This window comes from Xenopus tropicalis, chromosome 2, assembly GCF_000004195.4.
Source record: "Xenopus tropicalis strain Nigerian chromosome 2, UCB_Xtro_10.0, whole genome shotgun sequence".
NCBI lineage: Eukaryota > Metazoa > Chordata > Amphibia > Anura > Pipidae > Xenopus > Xenopus tropicalis.
The window spans coordinates 35173310-35199515 of NC_030678.2; the positions used below are offsets into that span (position 1 = coordinate 35173310).

Sequence of the window (26206 nt, forward strand, 5' to 3'; positions counted from 1 at the left end):
TCTAATTTAATAATCTTTTATTGCTTGTTTTTTTTTTTGTTCTGAGTATAGAAAATTTGATTGAAGGCTCTTCCAATGACTCCTTAAGACATTATTAAAATATATATATATAAAAAAAACACGTATCCAACCAAAGCATTTTATACAGACTCGTGAAAATTTTAAAAAAAAATGCATGAACATGCAATAAATACATTCACATAAAGGAAAAAAAAATAAGATATATAAAAGTCAAAAATACTGTCTTTTTTTGGTCATGTGCCATGTCAGAGGTGACAGTGACAATCCCATTGTGTCAGCTCATCTTTGGCATGAGTCCTGGGAGTGGGTCCTTTTACTGTGGGCTATGTGATCTAAACAGTGCTTTGTCATACCGTCACCTTATAGGTAGGAACAGAACACAAGCAAACATGGATATAACAGGCTAATGGGGCTGGCTTGCAGTGAAAAGCAGAGGGAGAGAATGAATGGAAATGATGGTAAATTTGCATTTTAATATATAAATTGAATATATATATTCCCAGTAGAACTTTGTATTGGTGTTCCAAGTTGGGGCAATAATTCTGGGCATAATGAACTGTACTGGTTTCTAGTGGTTGCTGTTGACAGTTCAGGGTGCCGGGCCGACCCACTCTGCTCTGCCGATAGGAATAAATACAAACAGCTTCCCAGCACTTTCATGTGTTTTTAATAGATTGAACCATGATCTCTCAGATTACAGAAGCCTTGTTGCTGATTGGCAGACTTAATTACTTTTAGCTAATTGTGAAAATCATGTTTCTGGACTAGTAGCACGTGATGTTATCTGATGGACACAAGTGTCACAGCCACTGGTGCACTGGCCCAGAGAACCTTGCCACATTTTAGTGAGGAGAGTCACACACAGTCATATTACCCTGCATTTAGGCTAAAGAGGCACTTTCCAATGGTCACAGTAATATTCTGAGATCTAGAATAGGCCCTGGCATTTGTAGTATGCAAAGACCCAAACAGTCCCACACAGGCCCATTATAACGCACCGGTTAGTCTGGAATTTGCCAGAATTTCCAGAGAGCCAGTATGCAAGAGAGAGAATCAACTCCATGCACCAATGTTATCCCTTTATACTGATACTTTTATATGGCTCAAATGGAGTACTGGCCCTTGTGGATGGAGATTACCTAGTACATTCTATGAGAAAAGGCTCAGGTAAGCCCTATTAGCCTGAGCTATGTGAATGCTCCACTTATACCCAGGTAGCAGAAGCTCAGGGGTCATTTATCATCACTGGGCAAATTTGCCCTTGGCAGTAACCCATGGCAACTGATGAAATTGTTGCATTCATTGTTCTACTGGCTGCAAGCTATGTTGCTATGGGTTTCTGCCCAAGTGGAAATTTGCCCAGTGTTGATAAATAAGCCCCAGTAGTCTGTTTCGAGAACATGGTTCTTTTTTTCCATTCCTTTGTGCAACTTTGCCAAACCCATAGTATATATATTATATATCTGTACTATTAGTATATATTAAGGGGGCAGTATACCCCCCTTTTCAATGTAAATTCTATAAATAGGACTGATTTGATGCAAATATCTATAGTTTTTGTTATTTCTTGCTCTGAAAATTAAACTAAAGAGCTGCTCTTATACAGAGGATTGTCAGTGTTGATTTCTTTGACTTTGCTCTTTGGGACCAGGAAATAACAAAAAACATAGATTTTTCCTAACCACAGAAATAGGCAAAAAAAGTATGTTCAGCACAAGCCCTATTTAATGAGCAATCAGAAAGGTGGGTATACTGTCTCTTTAAATGTGGTCTGTAAAGCTGCATGGTTCTAGGGCCCAAGGACCCTGACATGGAAGCTCCTCATATCACATTCTGGGTTTGAGGATCACTCCCATTCATTCTTTGTGTGCGCTGTGCGCCTCGGTGCCTGGGGGGGGGGTACACTTCCATACAGAAATATTATAAGTTTTTAACCTGAGGGAGGGAATCAGTAATTAAGTGGGGGCTTGTTATGTTTCATAAATCTTTTCTCTGTACCCTCATCAACAGCTTCCATTTGATGGAATAGGTATGTATTTTGTGTCTGTCTAGCTTGCAAAAAATGCTCTGCAGGCCAGGACACAGTAAGGTGGGAGAGTTTTCTTTCTTTTAATATGTATCTCCCACCAACCCCCCCTCCCCAAACAGCACAGTGTTCCCTGCAGCAATAAACTGCTCTGCACCTGGCAATCTGTGAGTGCAATTAGCAGTGAAATGTGAGCCCCGTGATTGCTTCAAGAGGTTTCCCATAAGCCCAAAGCGGGCATCTCGGAGCCCCAGAAATGCCTTGCACCTGCACAGCAGAACCCCTACATAGCGGCGGGGGGGGACATAAGTGAGGGACAGCCCAAACCTGCATTTCTTATTGTACTGATGAGGTGGAAGCTTGGATAATAATCAGATTTTCCCTTGTTCACAGTTTTATCTTACTTGGGAATCTCCAAATGGCAACCCTCCAGCTGTTGTTTAGCTACGTCTTCTGGGGGGGGGGATGCTGGGAGTTCGGCTAAAGCTGGAAGGCCACAGGTTGGAAATCCCCAATATAACCATAGCAGTGCTGGGACTTCTGTTACTGACATGTAACTGCAAAAGAGCTGAGTAGCTATAGCTACAGCTGCTCGTGTAAGCTCCCCTATTGAAAACAATATGCTACATTTTTTGTTGCTGATATTGGTCACAAGCAAATATGACTAAACTTACCCCTTTGAGCACAGACAATAAGCCAGCCTCATTCTCTTTATCCCTATCAATTTGTTTATGTGCTTCTTACAAACAAACATGCTGCATTGAATATTTATTTTAAGGGGAAACTTGAAATATTAGGGATAAAATGGCCAAAGCATTAAAGCATTCAACCTTCTTTTCCATCCCTAAAATGGCTTGTATAGACCAGGCCTTACATGATGGGGCGGGGGCTACTGAGGCTTAGTCCCAAGCCTGGCTCACAGTATTCATGGCCAGTACTTTAATGTGTATGCTATTAATCAGAATAAAACTGAATTAATCACCCCTAGAAAAGCTATCACATATTTGCCTTGTTCACAGTTTCATTAACCCTATCAGTGTTTGGGTATATCATCCCCAGCAATAAATGCTTTGCAGTTCTGAAAGGGCAAATAACTTGGCCAAAAAGCCCTCAGTCAGGGAGTGGAAACAGCTGGCATGTTTGTTTGGTGACATATATGGCTTTATTTACATGGATTTCAAATCAACAGACGAAATTCCAGAACCAAACTCCGGTAATGGGTGGGAGAGAGGGACGGCTTACGGGTTTTATTCTGCGCTCTATTTCCTGGGAAGCTTTGGATAAAATCCAGGTGCAAATTCCAACAACTCTTAGTGGGGATACTTTTTTTTTAACAAATAGTTTCCCAGTTACTATTTTTGGGGTGCGGCTTCCTGTGGCTGTGTATAACTCCCCCCCCCCCCCCCCAAACACGCCAACATATCCTAACATTTGTGCAGGAATCCTATGAATAAACTTTTGAAAGTGTTATTGGCTTTGCTTCCCATCTGTCTTTAGAGGGGTTCAAGCTGTGTCCATTGCAGCTCCCTATTGATGATCAGGACCTGCTAGTTTCTGGAGGGTATGGGGTATAATTTTCCTGCTTAGATATAGACCCTCACACATAAAAAAAACATTGCTCGATAGAGCAGAGATCAGCAAGCAGCACCCATTTACCGACACACACATGCAAAAGTGCACCAGTGCAGTAGCCCATAGCAACCAATCAGCAATTTGATTTGATCAGTCTAGTGCAGATTAATGAAAGCAATTGCATGACTAGTTTCTATAGTGTGCTACAACTTTGCACCAATGTCAATGAATGAGGCCCAACATGGAGTAAAAGCAGTGCTAAGCTTTGCGTGGACTCTAAGTGGTCAGACCCTAGATAGCAACCCCTATTCAAGGTGCTCAGTGCTCACTTGTCACCATGATTATAACTGCAATTAGCTATACAAATTCTCTGTACATCATTTACAATACTGGCAATCTTAATTTCACACTGTGATTGCACTCAGTCAGGGGGCAATGTCAGATTAGGGAAGGACGACTATAGCGCCAAGAAGGCAATACAGGCTAGCAAGGCTACACCAGGTACCTTACATAGGAGCTGAGCTGGGCGACTGTCAGCAACCTTCAATAACTGCACTGAAAAGACCCCTGAGTATTGCAGGTATGCCCTCTTGTGGCCCTTCAGCTGCTGCTAAATTAAAAGAATCCCAGAATGCTCTACCAGCACTGGTGCATGGAGAGCCACATCATTATACATTCAATATCTATACAAACCCACAGAACTCACTTTCCAGCACATGCTGACAAGACAACCTACTGAGCTCCTATAAATCAGGCCATTTCCAGAGAACAAGGCAGTATATATTCCTGTGCTTTACGTGTGAAAGAGGCACTTCTGGGATTTGGGTAAATTAGTTATAATATGGAATAGGTATGAACAATATGATATTATTATTATTATTATTGAATGTAAATTGGCGATTATAAACTACTGACTTGTGTGGCATGCGGTGTTGCTGCTGTACAAACTACAAGTCCCACAATCCCTGTAGAACAGACAGAAGGCTAGTATGTTAACCCTCTCCAGTGTCTGCATGCTTTACCTACTAGGCAAACAATAGGTTAAACACCCATGCCCCAGCCATCTCTTTCCCTACAACTTGCATGGGAAGTGCCCTCACTGGCTGATGGTTTCCTCCCTCTCTCAGGCTCCTTGGGCTCCAGCTGAACATCCTCACTTTGCTGCCACAATCTGCTCTGTTTCAAAGCTTTTCTTTCCATTGTTTGTCACACAATATAGCGAGTTCTGCTGATGCCAAGCCCTGGCTCAGGCTTCTTCCTCTCTCTCGCCTCCTGCCTGACACAGGGAGATGTGACACAGAGCAGCCGCTTCTCTCAGATCCACAGGGCCCCTAGATAAGAGCCAGCCCCTGCCATTGCCTGCAGCCCCCCTGCCCCCTAGGAACGGATGGGGGGCTTCCTGTATGGCTCCCATACACTGTCATTCTCTTCAGCACATGAGACTGTTAGCAGTTGTTAATCCTGCCTGAGAAACTGGGAAATACTGGAGGGGCAATAACCCGGGGCAGGGGCATTGAGTCCTATAGAAGCGAGACCCTTGCCCTTCCATCTGCCCTGTTCCGTCTAGTGAGAGATCGCTTGGTACCCACTGTACAGCTGGGGCACCCCCATGGCGCTCCTATCCCATAGAAGCCTTTGAGTCTTGTCTTTAAATGGTTATTTATAATATGCCCCTTACCACCCTCCTTAGTTTTGGTTCATGGGTCAATCCTGATCCTTCTACTGCGCTTCTATTTGCCCCGACTAGACACAATCAAATCGATAGCGATACATGGTGGGAGCGTCACTCAGCTCGGATTAAACCAATTACTGCCAGGGGGGAGACACCGATAGAATCCACACAGACAGAAGATTCGGGGTTGTGGCTGTATATGTATGTCCATAGGGTAGGAGTCGGGACCAATCTTATTTAGAAATCCCACACACAGCAGGCAAGGGGGTCAAACAGGGAGCTGTGCGGCGTTATTCTGCCCCTACTAAGTCTTAAGTTAAAACAAATCTGACATTGCCCCCTTTATAAAGGGTTACACACAGTACTGGCTCATCCCCTGCCTGAAGGCAATTGCCCCGGACGTGAAATGGGTACATAAATGTGGGGTTTTATTAAGAATAATGGGCCCCTTTCCCACACGCCTCACGTCAGAACAGAACCAGGAAGTGTCACATGACACATGAAGTAAAGAAGCCAAGAGATAAATTACTATACCACCATTATCATTAAAGATAACAAACCCCGTCGCTACAAAACTAAATGATAAACCGATTTGCTCTCAACATAGTGCCGGGATGGGACGTTTCCTGGTGCTGTTTTAGTGCAGGCTTTGGGTACCCATGATGCCCTTGTACCCTCACCCCTTGCCAGGCTGCTGCCACCTACATAGGCAGGTAAACCCAAAACAAACAGTGCGCTATCATGCACAGCCTGGCAGATCGGACCCATATATACACAATGATACACACTGAATACTTTCATATAACAGCAACACACTTCAGAATATAGCAAGTCGCTTTACACCATTACATAGTACCGTTGGCAAAGGCAGGGGCTCCAGCCTGTGACTCCCCACTTGTTCCTCTGTGAATAACAGGCTTAGTCCCGGTTAGGTACTTGTAGAGGGCATGGGGGACCCCGCATAGTGAGGTTTAAACGAAAATGTTTGCTTTGGCTTAACTAAGTTACCTTTTGTGTGCTGGGGGCGTTAAGGCAACAGGGAATTGCATATTATACACAGGAAATGCTCAGCATCTGCTCGCTGAAACCTGAGCTTTTGCAGAGAACTGTGAGCCCAGCAGGGTCAATGTAACCCCTTGCTGTATATGCAGAGGGTAAGGGGTTAATTCAGCCCTGCCAAGCCCAGCTCCGTTTGGCATAGAGTGGTTATTAAGGCACTAACCAGATTCACAGGGTACCTACCCCAATACAATACACACAGGCTGGTAGGAAGATAATAGCAATGAAACACACAAGTAATCAGCATTCCCAAACAGATCATGTGCATGCCCAGAGCCTTAGCACTGTGGCCTACTAGTCACTTTCCTTGGAAAGGAGTCTCCTTGCTTCTGGGAACCCCCCTGACCCACACCATTGGGAGGGGCAGCTCTCCCACCCACCTCTGTGCTTGTCCCCTTACTGACTCAGGGGCTTTAGCTGGGCATATATACTCAAGTTGCATCTGGGCTTGTTACTACCAGAACACGTTCTACACGGTTTGCCCGCTACTCTATTCCCTAGTAGCAATGTACAACTGTCATTCTTTGGTAAATGTCAGCCTTCCATTAAAAGCTGGGCTCGCTGAGGCTTGTGGTTGAGCAGCAGCAGAAGAGTCACAGAAGCAGATCCCTGGCAATGGGTTCTGCAGTCACTGAAAGCAGTGCAGAGACATTAATAAAGGGAAGCAACAGATTGATACAAAGCATCGCTTGGAATAACTAGCGAGTCACTGCTCGATCTAAATCCCATTCCCCTGCCGGATAGTGAACGCCCAGCGCTTCTAGAGCCTCCTCTGCTCTGAGCCATTATTCTCCAACCCCCTTTATTGTGTTGCTTCCCATTATAGATCTCTTTACTGCACCCTGGCCAGGGTCATTCTGGCACCTAACACTGGGCAGAGTGGGAATACGGTGGGAGGCTGTATGATGATGGCATGGGTGTGTGGTGGCTGGGCATGTTATCTCTTTGGCATCACTGAGATGAAGTGTATCTATGTTTGCTGGGGACGTTACCCTGGAGGGATATGTGGGGTTACTGTGTGGGCTGTGCTAGTGATATATATAGGTGATATTCCCAAAACATAAGACTGTTATAAGGCGGGGAAAGTGCCCTAAAATTACCCTAAAAGTCCCCTTGTGCCAAGCACTGGCGGCTCATATATAGCTATTGTATAGTTAGGTTTGGTCAATACTGATTTCTGCATCTTTTTGTCCACACACAACTGATTATTCACCTAAATAAATGTTCTCCTATGGCACATTTGGCACAAGAAGCAGCAACTCTATCCAATGCCTTTCAGCAAAGAAAAGGCTGAGTACATGGTGGAGGGAATCTGAATCATCTTTATAAGACTCACTTCAGGCGTCAGGCTAGTGCAGCAGTCATTGCAGTGGTCCCTCAGAATAGTCTCCCCAGAAGCGGCCCTCTGGTTGGCCCTGCAGTCAGACACAGGGTAAGATGTCTCTGGAGTGCTCATTGACTACATGGCTCAAGGTAACTTTCGACAGTCACATGATGTCTTTGCAAAGGGAGCCTGATCTTTGGCAGTAATAGGGGTTTGTCTTTGCGTCTCTGTAGAGTCACTTTCCTGCCTGTGAGCTAAAGGCTCTGTTAAGGCGATGAGAACCTCTCAATGATTCTGCTATCGCTGCCCAGGTGCGAAATCGGACCAAGGACCTCTGCTGCCTTCTCCTGGGTCAGTCCCAAATGCTCTGCTGTGAATTTGGCCAAAGGGTACAAGCTCTCTAAGGTTTTGGGGTCATTGAGGAAGTGTGAGGTTTGGGAAAGAATTTCAGCTGCTTTCTCCTGTTTCATGCCCAGATGATCCGCAGTGAACTTGGCCATGGCATAGACACTTTCGCTAAAGTCCAGCTTGGGCTTCCCATCGGGGCCTGTGGTGTGCATCTTCATGTGGCTGATAAGGTTCCTCTGCTGGGCGAACTTGCCCCCACACACTTGGCACTCATAAGGTTTCTCCCCGGAGTGGATGCGCATGTGCTCAGTCAGGCGATACTGGCGAGTAAATCGCATGCCGCATGCGTCGCAGGCAAAGGGCTTGAGCCCAAGATGGCTCCTCATGTGCCGGGTCATGGTCCCCCTCTGTGTGAACTTCTTCCCACAGATGTTGCATGGATATGGCCGTGTGAGCCAGTGGGTTTTCTCATGCTGTCGCAGGGTGGCAGGATCCTTGTAGGACTTGTCGCAGGATGAGCAGCGGTAGGGTCTGATCATGTCGCTCAGTCCCTGACTGGACTTGTCTAGAAATTGGACTGGGGGTTCCATGCTCTCCTTATGGTACAGCTCCTCCTCGTTGTGGGCTTCCACATGGGCGTTGAGCTGCTCAGAGCTGGGGAAGCCCTTGCCACAGGGGATGCACACATACAGGTTGTCCCCAAAGCTCTCCGGTTCGTAGCCCAGATGGTTGCAATGGTACCTCTCCAGATTGGAGGAAGGCGATGGATCCTCGCTGCTTCCAGTGTCTTCACTGGTACTTTTATCATCGTCTGGTTCATTGCTCTCTATGCTGGGGTACCTGGGCTGCTGGGATAATGGGGAGCTCTCCCCTTTATCTTCCCTGTCTAGATCCTTCTCTCTATCACTCTCATCTACATAACTCGCCAGAGGTTCATGTTTCATCCACCTGAACATCAGCTCCTGGGTCTCTGTCCTGCTGGGGTGATCTGGAGGGCCACTGTTTCTGTAAGGCTCTGAGTGGGGGGTCGGCGCCTCACTGCTGTTCAGTCTCTGGTAAGGGTGTGGGGGCTCTTTGTAGGAGTCACTGTGGTTGGCAAGAAGGCTGGCACTTACAGGCGGGCTGTCTGGTCTCCCAGGTACTGCGGGCTCCCTACTGTCCCCCCCTGCAGACAGTCCATCTGAAAGGTGCTGAGCAGAAGGCCTAGGTGGGCTTTTCTTGGAGAGATCCAGCCCACACAGAGGAGAACAGCGCCTTTCTGGTGGGCACAGTCCGTGCTGGTGCAGCTGGTTCCCCTGAGCATAGAGTTCAGCGCAGTGAGTGTTTATAGGATTCACTGGTTCCACTGGCTGCAGGTCTACAGGCCTTGAGGATGAGCTGAAACAGGACTGAATGACAGGGGTAGCGGCCTTTTGCCCCCTTCCAAGGCTACCGTAGGGTGGGTAACCTGTTGTCCTTACATGGCAGTATTTGCCATTCCTCTTCAGCTTCTTCTTGCACATTGAGACCAGATCTGTGATCTGCAGGTAACTGGCAGCTGCCAGAACTGCTCCAAAGAGCTGCTCACTGGTTGGTTCCCCGTCCCCCAGCCTGCCCGTGTAGATATAATCCAGGATGATTCTGAATATGCTGGGGCTCACCATATCATGGTCCAGATTGATTAGGTTGTCATGAACAACCAGTGACTTCAAGTAGACACTACTAGCAGCTAAAATGTTCTTGTGGGCCCTAAACAGAGCGTTCTGTACCACAATGATCACATCGCACAGGAAGCCCTTAGTCCGTTGGCTATTGAGCTGGAGAAGAAGTTGCCTTGAGTGACTTGGAACCTCCATAGCGTCCAGCATCGTGTTCAGTTGGCCACCTTCAGAAACAGAGAGACACAGAGGCACGGTTATTACTGCATGCAGACATTGGCCACTATACAACACACACTCAACAATAACACAATAATGACAATTATGGAACCGAATCAGGCAAAGTGCAAGAACAACTCTAGGGTTTTAAGACTTTTTGCGACTTTTTGACTAATCGCCCCGTGTGTCTTCGCCCTAATAAGTCATTGCACAACTGCAACTGTCTAAAGATACCGGGAGTCAGAGCCCACTGTGCATCGGAAGCGCAAGGTTGTGTGAATGCGGCGCACACTTCAGCCATTCACACCTGCAAGTATGTACATAACCGCCAGCCCAGCGAATAGGGAACCTATAAATGGCAATTCACGCAGCTATTTGGGCAGTGAGATGCTTTATAATAGTGCTGGCATTTGATTGGAAACCTTACAAGCACATATTCGGTTCAACATTTTGTATATTGCGCTGTCAATAAATGACCCCAATACCCTATACCTGTCTGTACCCCCACAACCTCCCCGAGATCGGGCGATCATTATCTCCCCGGCTCAAAGGAGCCAGCCAAGGTGTTTAAACCGGGACAGAAGGTGAAGCTCTGACCTGTCCTGAGTGGGATCGAACCACCCCCCTCCCCACCCAGCCATTCCCTTTCCCCAGATGCAAAACTTGCTATTTTATCTCCCTGAGCGCTATAAACACACCGCCCCCAGAAGAACGATATCAGATCATCCCATCCCCACTAAGACTGAGCAACTGCCACCCAGAGAACCCCACCCAATCTTCCCAAAATGACCAATCACTCCCCTGGGCTTGTTGAAGTTACAGTTCAGCGAAAGCTGGGGAGGCTGCACATTTGCCGATTATAGTACATACAGTGCAGTAACAGTCTAAAAGCGCTAAGACAGATCCATTAGTTTTCTCTCTCAGCTCCACTCTGAGCATATAGCCAGGCAGCGCACCATAGAAATCAATGGCAGCCACAGCCGGGCAAGGGTTAAAGTAAGTCCCCTGCACCCAGGGCTGCTCATGGCTACTGACAGGCTACTATCTGCTTTATCCACCAGACTGACTACAGACTAGAAGTGAGAGAAGCATGCAGGCAGAGAATGATAAATCTCAAAGTATCCCCTGATAGAGAGAAAGGTAGGAATACGGAGAAACAATGGAACACAGTTACATATGTATTATACCCATATGTACATATTATATGTGCCCATTCCCCCTGAAATCCTATGTAAGCCGCACAGTCCATGGCGGCCCCCCAGCAGGCAGGGTGCAGATGGATGCGCTCAGATGGAACTACCTGCAGGAGAGGAGGAGGAGCTGCCATGGAGCAGCAGAGGGAAGCTCCTGTGAATCCGGGGCCGTGCCTTCTCCCCACCCTTCCTTCTCATTGCATCTGCTTTCTTGTGCCACCTTTGTGCTTCACATACAGTTTATATTGCTCCTCACTATGATGGGGCTGGGGGTGGCTAAAACCCTCATAGGCATTTTAATAAAGTGACATCACTACCTTCACTTCCAGCTGCAAAAAAACCCGTATCAAGAAGCCTTCTCCCTACACCCCTCCCCCTCCCCCCCGCACCGACACGTGTACCCCAACTTTCACTCATGATAGCACCCCCTGTGCCCCTTACCCTTCCCATCCATACACAAACCCAGAGCCCAACATCCCTTTTAATATAAGACCTTTGACCTTTACAACTGGTCCCTAAACATTACCAGTGGGTGGTCACCCCTTCCCCCCCCAAAAAACTGATTTGTCTCTCTCCCACATTTGTATTTTTCACTATAAGACAAAAGTAAATAAGTGTTCCCCCCCAGATACCTCCCAGTCCCAACTGAACAGGAACAAGAGGTGAGAGCCCCCCCTCCAGTCTGACATTTCCCTCTCACTTAGTCACTTTCGCGTCCGCAGCCAGTAAACCCGGCTCAGTATCACACATAATGAGGTGCTAAGAAGCTTAGAGAGATTGTTACTTCGGGGAGCCCGGGATCACTCATTTCTGTCCGGCATAATGGCTGCACCCCGCCTCCCCAGCCCCCTCTTATTCACTCTTTATCTGCGATCTGTTAATTAGCTGCTTCTGATTCGCCCGAATCTTCCTTCTAATGATCTTTCAGTACAGCACCAACACGTATTGGTTCCATCACCATCAGGGGGGGTGCAGTTTATTGAATTATTTATCTGAACAGAAAGGTAAAGTTGCACAGGGACTCGCAAACCTCCAATCTACAGCACATTAATAAATATACGCCCAAGCTACTTTAGCCTCCATCCCCTGGCTGGGCGCTGTATATTACATTGCTTTCATCATTTCACCCAAACTTCATACATGTGCAATTTCCCTCCTGCGATGGCGCAGAACAGCAACTGCGAATGTACAACGAGATTTCTGCAAATATTATCCTTTTATAAATGACTCCAACGGTAACAGATCCGTCTATTATATTTGTATACACTACTGAAAAAGTGAAACCAGATCCAGCCAAACGTTATCACTTTATATCTTACTCCAAAAGTGAAACCAGATCCATTAAAACAAACCAAACAGAATGGTACTCCGTGAAAATAGATCCCTCTGAATATTACCTTCAAATATTACTCCAAAAGGTAAAACAAGCCCCTCTAAATAGGATCTATTAACACATAAACCTAAAATGAAAACAGATTCGTTCAATTAAATATTATCAGTGTAAATATTAATCCAGCTGGGGAAACGGATCCCTCTAAGAATTGCTGTACAAGTGGAAACAGATCCCCCTTAATACTTCTCATTTAAACTTTACTCCAAAGTGAAACGAATTCCCCTCCATGTGAGCAGCACAGACAAGTGTCAGACACACGGACGCTAATGAGAAGTGATGAGAAGTGTATCTGGCAGGGCTCACACACTGGGGCCAATTCCACTCGCACTTACATCAATAAAGAACTTTAATATTTAACACAGTAAAACCCAAGAACACAGCACTTTTTAAGACATAAAAATACAAATTTAACAGTAAGAGGAAATAGAAAAGCATCAGTCCATCAGTGCATTTTATACCTTTTTCTGTCATTTTCGTCATTTTAATTTTCGTATGCTTTGAATTCCCCAATAATTAATCACGGAACCCAATAATTATCCGATTTAATCCACCATTTTTTTCAGTTATTCGTAGTTTAACTTCTTTCCTAGCCCCCCCCCATGCCAGGCACAAACGAATGGAGCTGGGAAATGACGCACTGTATTTTGTTATTCGAATTGTAGCAGTTTCTAGATTGTTACATACAATTTACTACACAAATAAACACAGTTTACAAGTCACTTGTTTTGCCGAAGTGAAGATGCATTAGGAAGAAGATGAAATACCCCCATTATGGCTGCACTGTGAATTCCACTCAAACGTGGCTAAATCGTCCTTACATGTCACGGAATTACCTGGGTGAATTAACATCGCTGAAAGTCAACGACTCCCACAATTACACGTTGTTCAGAGAGGGAGAAGATTCAATTAACAATTTAATTTTAGAGGAAATGTAAACGGGAAGTTGCAATTTTAAACAAAATCTGATTTTTTTTTTACTTTGACACACATGCACTTATATAAATATATTTCTATATACAGAACTAGAGAGAGACAAAATGTAGGTATCTGCACATTTCAGCTCACAGTGGCACCATAAAATGGCACTGATCTGGGCCCAAGGCAGTACTGTAACTGCCCCAAGGTGCAAATAATGGAGAGACGCACAAGAGGATGAGGTAGAACCTCTTTACAAAAACTCTCAGGACGCATTTTGCACTTTATTATATAAAGAGTTAAGGCTAGAATCCAGGGAAAAAGTGAGCTAAATTTCCTCTGATCTCCTCCATCATCCCTAGGGATACCTAGTTCCATCAGGGGATATATACGGGGTACCTGGGATCATTAGTGAATATATACAGGGTTCAGTACAGAATGGAAACAGGGGTATTATTTGGTAATAAATACTCTGGTGCTTGGAATCATTAAGTAACAGATGCTGGGGTGTCTGATATAATTAGGGAAATTATACAGGGGTGCCATGTATCATTAGGGGAGAGATTTAGGGGTGCCTGGTATCACTGATATTTTATATGGTGTCTATTAAAGGAATAGATGGTGGGGTGCCTGATATAATTATAGAATTGTTATAATTATTGGTATCTGGGATCTCTAAGGGACCGATACAGGGGATCTGCTATAATTAAGAAATAGATATAGGGGTGCCTGGTATAATTACGGAATAAATATATAGGGGTGCCTGGTATAATTAGGGAATATATATAGGGGTGCCTGGTATAATTAGGGGATATATATAGGGGTGCCTGGTATAATTAGGGGATATATATAGGGGTGCCTGGTATAATTAGGGGATATATATAGGGGCGCCTGGTATAATTAGGGAATATATATAGGGGTGCCTGGTATAATTAGGGAATATATATAGGGGTGCCTGGTATAATTAGGGGATATATATAGGGGTGCCTGGTATAATTAGGGGATATATATAGGGGTGCCTGGTATAATTAGGGGATATATATAGGGGCGCCTGGTATAATTAGGGAATATATATAGGGGTGCCTGGTATAATTAGGGAATATATATAGGGGTGCCTGGTATAATTAGGGAATATATATAGGGGTGCCTGGTATAATTAGGGGATATAGGGGTACCTGACTGGTAGGCAGCCAGTGGCTGGGGCTGGGCGAGCATGTGTGCGGCCGGTGGGGCTGATGGGGCAGATGGGGCCCCGCCATATACAGGGGAGCAGAGGAATGTTGTTGCACAGATTCCAAGGTCACTGCCATTAACCCCTTGCGCGCACTCCCACACTGGGCCCTGTAGGGAGAGGGGATTAGGGCAGGGAATGGAGCCTTATTAGAAGCAGCTGCTCAGCACAGGGGATGGGATCACTCCCAAGCTTCCAGGTGGCCTTGCCCAGATCTGGTACCGGGACTATTACTGACCTCTCTCCCATCTGGTACCGGGACTATTACTGACCTCTCTCCCATCTGGTACCGGGACTATTACTGACCTCTCTCCCATCTGGTACCGGGACTATTACTGACCTCTCTCCCATCTGGTACCGGGACTATTACTGACCTCTCTCCCATCTGGTACCGGGACTATTACTGACCTCCCACCTCTGCTAATGGCTTTATTACAGTCCCTCTTCGCATGTGGTACCCGGCCTTCTTCTGAACTACACTCCTGGCTCATCCTGGGTCAGTACCGGGTACTGTTACTACTTACATTACTGATAGGCTCCATCGCACAACTAAATCCAGAACACATTTCAGCGACAGCGATTATTACTCTCTGAGCAGAACAAGTGACAAGTTACTCTGAGTTTTACGCCTTTAGGCACAATGAGTTATTTATACCTTACCTTAATTGCTTTGAGTACCATACACTTTAGCTGTTAGGATTCCACCTTACCCTTAGTTACAGTTAGTATTGGCCTGATACCCTTATAGATACTATAAGCACTACAGCTAATTAGTAGGGTTTGGAACTACGGGTATCGCACGATCTGGTACTACTTTACTATAGCTTTAATACCAAGTTACCCCTCCGTACTCCCCTGTGGTACCCTATTCTCCTGTTTGTACCCCAGCAGATTTGCACCATCCCCTCTGTGAATCAGCCATGTATGGGAGGCCTATAGTCAGTAGGCTGCAATCTGTTCTCTCATTGGGGCCTTGGGAAAATAAATTGTTTTTATTGTTTTTGTATCTCCTTTTTTACTCAGTTTCCAATTAGTGTAACAACTGCGCTTTATTGGGCCCAGAGTTCCCCAAGGAAAAGGGGATTTACAGAGAGCTGAGCAAAGCGCAGCGCTGTTTGTCGCACTGGGAATTGCGCAAATGCCCCTCAGGGAGAGACCTCACACTGGGCTGCCCGGCTCCGCTCGCATTGCCCCAACCCCTTGCTGTGTGTAAGCGCTAATAGCGCCAATAATAATGCTAATACATTTCTATAGATATACACTATGCAGGTATGAGTGATACTGGTGCCAGTATTGTATAATTCTTTCCCTACATGTCCCCTGCCCAAGCCCCACCGGTATAACAGCCCCAGGTACCAGTAATACCCACACCCTATACATTCTCCTATGTGCCCCACTGTCCCCCCAACACCCAGTGCCAGCAGAGTTGCCCATTACCTGGATGCCCATTGGTGCCCAAGCAGCTGATGTCTGTATGAGTGACCATCCCCAGCCTGTGTGAGTGCCTCACATACAAAGTGCCAGCCTGCCCAGCAGCATGCCAGCTCCAGCCCCTAGCGGCCCTCTGCTCCCTTGTGATGGGACGGGTGGCAGCGAGCGGCCCGGGTTCTCCCTCTGCTGTTTAGGCGCCGGGCCCGACAGTACGTTCCTCTGCTTCTGTCTGAGCGATTCCCCAGCTATTTCGGTGCGCTCTCCCGTTGGGCGGCTAAAGCGCTGTGTGCGCGGAGCTATAATAATCTGCAAGGTAAAATCCAGGGCAGGAACTTCATGTGACCCCAACTTGAACTTCACACACAGCCAAACTTCTTCTTAAAGGGCCAGCAGCGCTCTCATTTCCTCCCCCCCCCCCCCCCCCGCCCCGATGCCTCCCCCCATCACTCACAGGCAGGATGCGGGGCCCCTAAGGACGCGCACTTATTCACACACGGATCGCTCACACAGCATATGATGCACAGCTAAAGGAATCCCAGTGTCAGTGAGTGCCCCTTCCCAGCCCGGAGCCCCAATGCATTGACTTGGGTATCTTTACTGTGTCCACAGTTCTGTCATCCCAAAGAAATTCTCATTTCTTACAGTTAATATTATGATTGAGTCGCATTTCAGGAAAAGCAACTGCGCGACAGAATCGCACATGGATGTGAAACAGCGCACAGAGCGCCAGCAAATTCCGCAGCGTTGTACAAAGGTAAGGCAGCAGCTGCCCCATGCAGCCATGAATCCGATCCTCCATAGACATTAGCTGGGATATTACATCGCTCAGTGTATAGCGGCATTGCGCTGCCAGCAGATGTACATAACTAACAGGCAAATTAGCACATCGCCAAACTCAATAGCGCCAAGCTGCGATCCCTGCCGCTCCTGCCATTTCCCTATTCCGATGCTGCAATATCGCCTGCGCCAAGAGAGCAGCAGGGTTCGGTTTAACCCCTAGCATGCCAAAGGCACTTGGGGGTGATGGGGTATAGACAGACTCTTTACAGTACAGGGATCCCATGGTGTCTCCCATCCTGTAAAATGTGATCGCTCAGGGCATTAGGAACCGACCATCACTGAGGGATCCCCCCAGATGCAGCAGGGAGACGCACTTACAGACCCCATGGTACATAAGGAAAGTATAGACAAGTGATCTATAGGAGTCCCAACCTGTTGTTAAACTACCAGTAAAGGCTGCCGGAGGGTGCCAGGAGTTGTGTAGCAGCAGAAGGAGGAAATACATTGGCCCCAAGGTAGGCACAGATTTCTGCCAGCTGGGGTGTGAATGCCACCTCCTGGTCCCTTCCTCCTAATGGCTTATGATGTACAGATTAGTGGCAGTCATCTGCAGAACATAAAAAAGATCATTACCTGTGGGGTCTTCTCTGAAACCCATGCCCCGGTAAAGATGATCCCAGGATGGTACCCTCCTGGCCAGCCTTGGACTGCGCCTGTTGCCCCTCTCTCTGCGCTCAGACTGTGGCTTGCTCTTAGCGGCTCAGCTTTCTGCTGCTCTCTGCTGCCACCTAGTGCTCAGTGCTCCAGCTGCGAGCAACTCTTATCACACAAGGACAGCACTGTCTGAATGGGGTGTCAGAGCTTGGGAGGACCCTTTGTCTAGGTTGGTAAGGCATCTGCAGCCCCTCCCCTGGTGTCTACCCTCTGGAACTTCAGACCATTACAAAAATAGCACAAAAAATTAGTCTTGCTCATTTATGAAGGACTGACCAATATCTCACCCTCTAAGCACAAGAGGCCTGGGGCAAATCATTGTGCATCTTCCCATAGCAATACAAGGGGCCTGTCAGAATAAACCAAGCACATATTTCTATATATATTTCAATAATGATGTTTTTATTTATTAATTTGCAACTGAGTCATCATTATATGGCATTTCTAATAGGGCAAGGGTTGACTGACAGCAGGGCAGTATGGCAGCTCTAAATGATATGTACACATAAAGGAATACATGGGAAAATAAAGTACTGTTTATTAAAGGTGAATATTAACTAAAAACTGCTTATTGCATAATGAAAGAAAATTACACTCTGACTTCCCAAACATGTTTAATAGTTTAAAAAATATTTGTAAATGTAATTGCTCTTGAAAGCTGTATGTGCATCTAATATGGACAGACCTTAAGGAGAATAGACTTGTGCTTTTGCTAGTGACTAGTTGTAGTGGAACTGGGTTGGGTGGTTTAACTACCATGCAGCAGCCACAGAAAGGGGGCCTGGATTGTGGGGTTTGCTATATGGTAGTCCTCCTCCCTGCTCCCTTCTGGACAAACAAACAGGGGGATGATTTTTGTGTTCCAGGTCACCCCTAAGATTTTTTGGAGGGGAGGTCTGACCCCTTTTATTAATGTCGCTGTCTGAAAGCTAAGGGAGAATTGATGGAGAGCAGGATTAAACTTAAAGGATAAATGTCATTGCACCAACATATTTGTCTCTATTTACCCGCTGGGCAGAGTAGTGATTGTCTGCAGTCACATTGCCTTTCCACTGGATTTCTGAAATATAATATAATATAGAGTTAACTATAACACAAGGCATTGAGTGGAACAGGATGCCAGTAATAGCAGAATGAATCCTAAACCTTTCTATAAATACACAGTAAATTCATAAAGGAACTTCCTAGTGACTGTGCATGAAGCAGATGGGACCCTCGCAACGCCAGACTCCTGTATATAAATGAGCCATGCTGCCCCTTTATTTACCCATGTTTATTCATGTAATATCAGCATGTTTATTGGCTCAGCTGCAGTGCAATAAACTCACCTATAATGCATTCTTGACATCTGATAAATGATGACCAATTGCAACAAGACCATTAGAATATAAAGTGAGTAAAGACTAGCCTTACTATTGGCTGCTTGATCCACAGCACTGCGGCCTCCCTAATGTAAAGGAGTGTAGGTCCTTGTGTGGAACTATGTGCCACAAACTTGCCTGTGTCCGTCTCTGTGACTCTGTGTCAGTATTGCAGATATTTCTAAATAAAATAAATAAAAGAATGCAGAGTAAAGCTCTGTGACTCTGTGTCATTTTTATTTGTAGGATGATTAGCAGAGCAATTATTTTGTAACAGAGACTGTAGATTATAATAGTATATATATATATTTATACAGCAGGACAAGCAGTAAATGTTTCTGGGAGGTAATCACCTGAAAGTGTCTGAAGGGGAAATTACATGCGTTTTGCTGCTTGCCCAGTGGGCAGGAAATCTTGCAGGTGGAAAAATGCCAGGTATCACCCTGTGTGCCAGTGACCTTATGCTATTACAGCTAATATGGCAACCAAAAGGATCACTGACAGCAAGGAATGTACCAAATGGCATTCACTGACAAGGTTGGCAAGGTGCATGCTGGGAGAGGAGCTCTCAGGGCCACTTCTAAAGTCCAATGTTATTGCCCACCCATAGGCTGCTCAGCTTGGAATGGGGCAATTTACAGAATCCACAGATTGCCAGTCCAGGCCTGGTGGAACCAGGAGAGAGGGGGCCTAGTTGGTAGATCAGTGAATCCAGAATATGTACCAGTGGGTTGAACCTGATGGACGGTTCTCTTTTTTCAACCCATTTAACATCCAGAAGGCTGCATGCTGGAAACCCCCACACTGCATAGTTCAGCCCAAGCTCTTTGTTTGGCTTCTCCCTATAGGAAACCAATGATCTTACACTGGGGAGAATGCTAAAGCTTATATGTGGGATGTTTTCCATTTAAATAATAGCAAATATAAGGCAGTGTGTTTGGCACATCTTTGCGTGTGGATGTGCGGATGATGCTACATACTCCAGCACTCCAACACCTGTGGCCAGCTATCCCACCCAGGGAATATGCAGAGAGGGGCGTTCTAGGCAGGAATATATGAACAGAAGATGATGGGGCCCTAGAGGAGTGCAGCACATCGGCACAAGGCTGGGGTAATGATGTTTTTGTTGCACATAACCTTTTAGCTAGACAGCGGGATGAGCAGCAGAGGGGGAGAGGGGAGCCGAGTAGGGAGATAGAGGCAGCATTTGGACCTACTCTGTGAACATTCAAGTTAAAATCCAGCTGTGCCTCTTTCCATTCTCCAAACCGCAGGATGATGTGCCAACTTCATTTGTCAGATTATCCCAGCGCTCAATTACAGGGAGAGAATGGGGGATCCATCTTGCTGCAATTTAGCTGCCTGGCTTTTAATTAATTCAAAATTTGTATTTAATTAGGAGCCCTTGGAGGCAAGGAGGTGCATATGTATAGAGTCCAGGCTGAACTTTATATACCGCCCCCCCAACCCCCTCCAGAGACCTTGTAATTGAATGCAAATTTCTGAATGGAATTTAATTCACAGGGATGAGCAGATTAGTGAGAAAGGGAAGAATAACTGGAAACATGGAAACAGGGGGTGGTGGGAAAGATGTTTTGGGGTGTGGCCCCTTCTGCTGAACTTTACATATGGCACAGAGCCTTAGCTTGAGAGGAACATAAACCTTTAAATAAATGAATGTATAATTAATCAGACTACTATTCTCAACATTATTTACAGCTATTATATATTTTTTTGAACATTCCAAGATATTAAGAAAAATGCAATTGGCTAATTTAGTGACTATTGTAACAATATCGCCACCTGCTGGTAAGTGTTCTGACTTTAATCAGTGGGCAGAATGTATCAATAGAGGACTGGTGGGCGCATGGGCCCCATAAATAGTGACTGTCTATGGCATCTTGCAGGGACCCCTTTGGCATTGGCCAGAATCCACAGATTCAACAATCACCAATATACATTTTAGTATATTATATACATTATATGCAAGTGACGTGCTCTCAGAGACACAGAGGTAACCAAAACACACAAGAAACAGTAGAAAAAACTGGCACTTACAGTATATTGTAGTGTCACCCACTGTGACCTACAGCACTTACATTTGGCCATTTGTGTCTGTAAGTTACCCTCCCATATAGATTGTAAGCTCTACAGGCCAGGGACCTCCATCATCTTGTGTTCTTGACTCTTATTGCAACTCTACCTTGTATTTATTTGTATTTATTGTTGTACTTTGTATTTATCTATTATCTTAATAACCCCCTGTTTGTATAAATGTATTCTACTGTACAGCGCTGCGTACATAAGTAGCGCTTTATAAATAAAGATATACATACATACATACATACATTTCCACTACACTTATATATGGCTGTAAATTATGCACATTTCCTTGCTTGGGGGTCCCTAGCTTTCCTACATTGGCTGCCACTGGGGGTCCCCTGACTTTCTCATGATGCTTGGAGCTCACATTACTAAGGTTTTGTATCATTGGCTCAAGCAACAAGTCACTGTCATTAACCTGACATAGCTTACAAGTGGGATAATTAGCTGTGTGGCAGAAGAACAGGGGCAGCACCACTCTATTACTATAAATATATTAGGGAAAGGGGTTTGAAGTGTTGCCATGAAATCCAATCTTGTAATTTCCTCCTGTCATACTGTTTGTACAACCTGTATATAATTTTATTTTTATAGTGTCAACTGTGTACTGGGTAAAGTCTAAGGTTAAATTAGGGAGAAGATGTATACACTACCAGATATAAACACAACATAACCCAGTACCAGACATCTGGGGAAGCTCACTTAGTGCATGTCTAATGGTGCTAGGAGTTGCACTGCTGCCTGAGTAACACTTACAGAGAGTGCTATTGCCTCTATCTTGAACTACTGTCATCCCTTCCCAGAGGCTATTATCCCACTGCTACTATAGGCACCATCTCTCCCTACTATACCTGCTATCCCACAGCCACAGCCCCTTCACAGAGGCTATTATCCCCCCACTGATACTATAGGCACCATCTCTCCCTACTATACCTGCTATCCCACAGCCACAGTCCCTTCCCAGAGGCTATTATCCCCACTGCTACTATAGGCACCATCTCTCCCTACTATACCTGCTATCCCACAGCCACAGTCCCTTCACAGAGGCTATTATCCCCCCACTGATACTATAGGCACCATCTCTCCCTACTATACCTGCTATCCCACAGCCACAGTCCCTTCCCAGAGGCTATTATCCCACTGCTACTATAGGCACCATCTCTCCCTACTATACCTGCTATCCCACAGCCACAGTCCCTTCCTAGAGGCTATTATCCCCCACTGCTACTATAGGCACCATCTCTCCCTACTATACCTGCTATCCCACAGCCACAGTCCCTTCCCAGAGGCTATTATCCCACTGCTACTATAGGCACCATCTCTCCCTACTATACCTGCTATCCCACAGCCACAGTCCCTTCCCAGAGGCTATTATCCCCCCACTGCTACTATAGGCACCATCTCTCCCTACTATACCTGCTATCCCACAGCCACAGTCCCTTCCCAGAGGCTATTATCCCCACTGCTACTATAGGCACCATCTCTCCCTACTATACCTGCTATCCCACAGCCACAGTCCCTTCCCAGAGGCTATTATCCCCCCACTGCTACTATAGGCACCATCTCTCCCTACTATACCTGCTATCCCACAGCCACAGTCCCTTCCCAGAGGCTATTATCCCCACTGCTACTATAGGCACCATCTCTCCCTACTATACCTGCTATCCCACAGCCCCAGTCCCTTCTCAGAGGCTATTATCCCCCCACTGCTACTATAGGCACCATCTCTCCCTACTATACCTGCTATCCCACAGCCCCAGTCCCTTCCCAGAGGCTATTATCCCCCCACTGCTACTATAGGCACCATATCTCCCTACTATACCTGCTATCCCACAGCCACAGTCCCTTCCCAGAGGCTATTATCCCACTGCTACTATAGGCACCATCTCTCCCTACTATACCTGCTATCCCACAGCCCCAGTCCCTTCCCAGAGGCTATTATCCCCCCACTGATACTATAGGCACCATCTCTCCCTACTATACCTGCTATCCCACAGCCACAGTCCCTTCCCAGAAGCTATCCACAGAAAAGTGGAAATAAGTGGAAATAAAAGCAGGCACTTAAGAAAACACTTTTGAACGCTCTCCATCAGCTGGCAGGGCACATGTGGGATTTCCTTGTCCATTATAGATAACATTTTATTGGGGCTTCAATCAGGAACAAGGCTATTAAGCAGAACCATCAATCCCATAAATTCTTTATGTATTTTCTTTCCGGACCTTAATGGTGTGACCATACCCATCTGTGTGTTGTCCAGTAACAGGCAGAGCATGGTCAACTGTGTGGATGAGTCAGGCTGACAAATAACTTCTCAATATATTGGTATTGATGGTGTTTAGTGATATCATCATTTATAAACAGTTCCTAGTAATGTCGTCTGGGTCATGTGACTTATTGAAGCATGTTTGTGAGCTAATTACCTCTGAGTTCCAAAAACTGTATAAAAACAGGAGCCGTTCTACCCCTGGATGACTTCTTAATCTATAGAAGACATATATATATATATATTTAACGCCATATATAGCAGGGCACTTATTTCTATATTAGTTCAGGGTTTGTCTTGGGGCCTTTGGGAACTACAGCTTCCTCCCAACTATTAGACTCAACTAATGGCCTAAGTTCAGACCACCAATAGCTATTCAATGCCCAGCCACCCGTCTTAGACTTAGATAAGTTGTGACTGCTCGGGACAGCATATTTGCACTTGGTTTCACAGTAAAAACATGGCATGCGGTTCATAAGGTGCAAGTCATTTGTGTATGTAGGTATAACATGCAAAGGGAGCCTATAAACAACACCCCCCCAAAGGCAGGTGGTAATACCATGGCGCCATTTCCTCTGAGCCCCTGTACTTTATATCTAGTGCCATTTGCAGTAAAGCACAAGACGATTTGTGGCACTGCCACTCTGGCCTGTTCATGTGGGAGCTATAGATTTTGCATTGTGCTTAGTGAAAGTGCTTAGTATTTATGTTATATGTGTAGGCTTTAGTGCATTGCGGCTCTTGCAGCTCACCTCACTATAAACATCCTGGTTCCTTTGGGTGGATGCAGTTTCACAGTCACAGTGCTGATAACAATATGCACCGCTGTAACAGCCTCTCCTGTGGCTGCTTGCCTCCATATGTGCTGGCAAAGCAACTGGAATAGCAAACAGAATGTGCCTGGGATCTGTGCCATTTTGACAAATATACATATAGAAATGATATGTAGAAAAGAAATGCAGCTTGTCTGCCCACTGTATCATTTCAGAACTAAAGAGTTTCCCTTAACAGGAAGTGAGTTGTGCAAAGGAAAACTGCTTCCTTGGCTGCTGGGGTGCAGCACAGAAGGAATGGAGTGTTTACTAATGGCCATGGGTTGTACATGGAACTGCATGCTCTGTCACAGGGCGACTTGTGTTTTTATGTTTTTACCCTTTTAAGGCTACATATCCTTTCCTGTTCTGCTGACACCCAGACTCTATGTTAGCTGGGTGATTAGTCCCCTGAGAGCGGCTGAGCCGTTACAAGCACATGACTGTGAGAGACTTCACCCTTATATTGTCATGTTATTCCCATCATTGTCTCTCCCGTCGGCTCATTTCTTCCATTACCCGCCTCCCCCTCGTATGTTTCTGCTCTGCTGTCTGTCTATCTCTTTCCCTCATTTTCTTTCTTCCCCAATAAACTTTACTTAATCATTCCTCCTCCTCCTCCTCCTTTCCCTCTCTCCTGCTAACACGTTGTCTCTATTCCCAGGCCTCAGCTGTCCTGCAATTACCATTGGGGTGAGCGGTTGCACGATTTGGGTACCCTGGTGCCACCCAGACTGGTTGGGAATCATGGAATCTTGTTGCAGAGCCAAATCCCAGCTGCTCACATCTGCTGCACATCAAGAGCAGACACTAAACAGAGCCACAGCACTTCCAGTGACAGATCCGCCTGATCATTCCCATCCGCCCAGACCTGTGGATGAAACCGACTTGGCGAATTTGCTTGCACTCTCTGGACACGGACGAGCTAATGGCATATGCACTTTAAAGTGATAACGCTCAGGGACCCTCCGCTCCACCACTGGGGCTGAAGGGAGACAGGGCGAGCAGGGTGGTAGCTCAGTTTTGCTTTATTTTATTTTGGCTGGGACTGGGATACAGAGAGAACTTTACAATAGAGATGTCAACCTGTAGCCCTCAAGCTATTGTTAAACTATAAATCTCTAATCCCCAAGTGCTGAAGGGTAAGAGTTGTTCCTTAACTAGAGCTCAAGGCCGGAAATTTCTTGCTTTACACAATATTGTTCTATATAGCACTGGCAAGTCACCAATACACACGGATAGGAAGCTTTCCAGATGTTGCTAAACTACAATTCTCGGTTGGGGGTCCATGTTGTTATAGTCTGCATCTGCAAGGCCACAAGTGGCCCAGGCCTGAGCCAGAAAGTATAACCTAATAGGTGGTGCACAGTGTAAATGTTAAATAAAGATACACAATTACTGGTGTTAAATAGTATTTTTTAGCCCCAAACATTGGTTATATGAGGAAGAGTATGGCCTTAATATTGGTACAGTCACTGAACATTTTCACCTTAGCGTGAGTGGGGAATTGGGGTGGTGGGGGAGATACCTAGTGGAGAGATTACAGAGGATATCCCCATGGTAAAATTATTGCCAGGGACATGTATATAAAGGAAACAGACCCTGTGACTGATTGGGGGACAGGGGGATGTATAAGCAGTTTCACACTGAGCTGTGCCGCAGGCAACACGGTTCCCATACAGTAAATTAATGTGGATATAGATAAAGTGAGTGGGACAGTACTATTACTTTTTAGTCCAACAATGGTTGTAGTAAAGGTTTGTGTGTGTGTGTGTGTGTGTGTGTGTGGGGGGGGGGGGGGGGGGGGAGTCAAACAGTGTAAAATCATTTTAATCAGTCAAACAGATTTATTACTGGGTGTTTGCCTAGAGATATTTTCCTATGCAGGTAACACTGCAACTGGGCAGCGCAATATGTTCCAACAGGTCCATTGATGTTTCAGGATGAGCAGGCTGACAGCAGCGCAACTGCAGGGAATCTGCATGTTTTAGACATCAGTTACTATTAGCAGCACCCCCCCCGTCAGTGAGATGATTTACAGAATACAGGGTACAGAGGTGCAGGGGCAACACATGTGCCAGATATTTAGTACAAAATCAGAAAACACAGGAATCAGAAGATGGGGGGCCCT

General features: G+C 45.8%; 1 protein-coding gene and 1 long non-coding RNA gene across 4 annotated transcripts; one reads left to right on the forward strand and one right to left on the reverse strand.

Annotated features, from left to right (window-relative positions):
• Positions 1-17667, reverse strand: hic1 (hypermethylated in cancer 1). 3 transcript variants are annotated; one of them, XM_004911637.4, is made up of 2 exons: positions 17455-17667; positions 1-9886 (listed from the first exon to the last, which is right to left on the reverse strand). In XM_004911637.4, the coding sequence occupies exons 1-2, from the start codon at positions 17477-17479 to the stop codon at positions 7941-7943; spliced, it is 1971 nt and encodes a 656-aa protein (XP_004911694.1). In that variant the 5' UTR covers positions 17480-17667; the 3' UTR covers positions 1-7940. The 3 variants fall into 3 exon arrangements, with proteins under 3 accessions (XP_004911694.1, XP_004911693.1, XP_031752537.1); XM_004911636.3 differs by lacking the exon at positions 17455-17667 and adding an exon at positions 16048-16387; XM_031896677.1 differs by lacking the exon at positions 17455-17667 and adding an exon at positions 11179-11285.
• LOC116408796 lies at positions 16549-25207 on the forward strand. Its single transcript, XR_004221252.1, has 2 exons — positions 16549-16795; positions 24740-25207. It is a non-coding gene; the product is annotated as an uncharacterized LOC116408796 (long non-coding RNA).
• Positions 25208-26206: the final 999 nt, after the last annotated feature.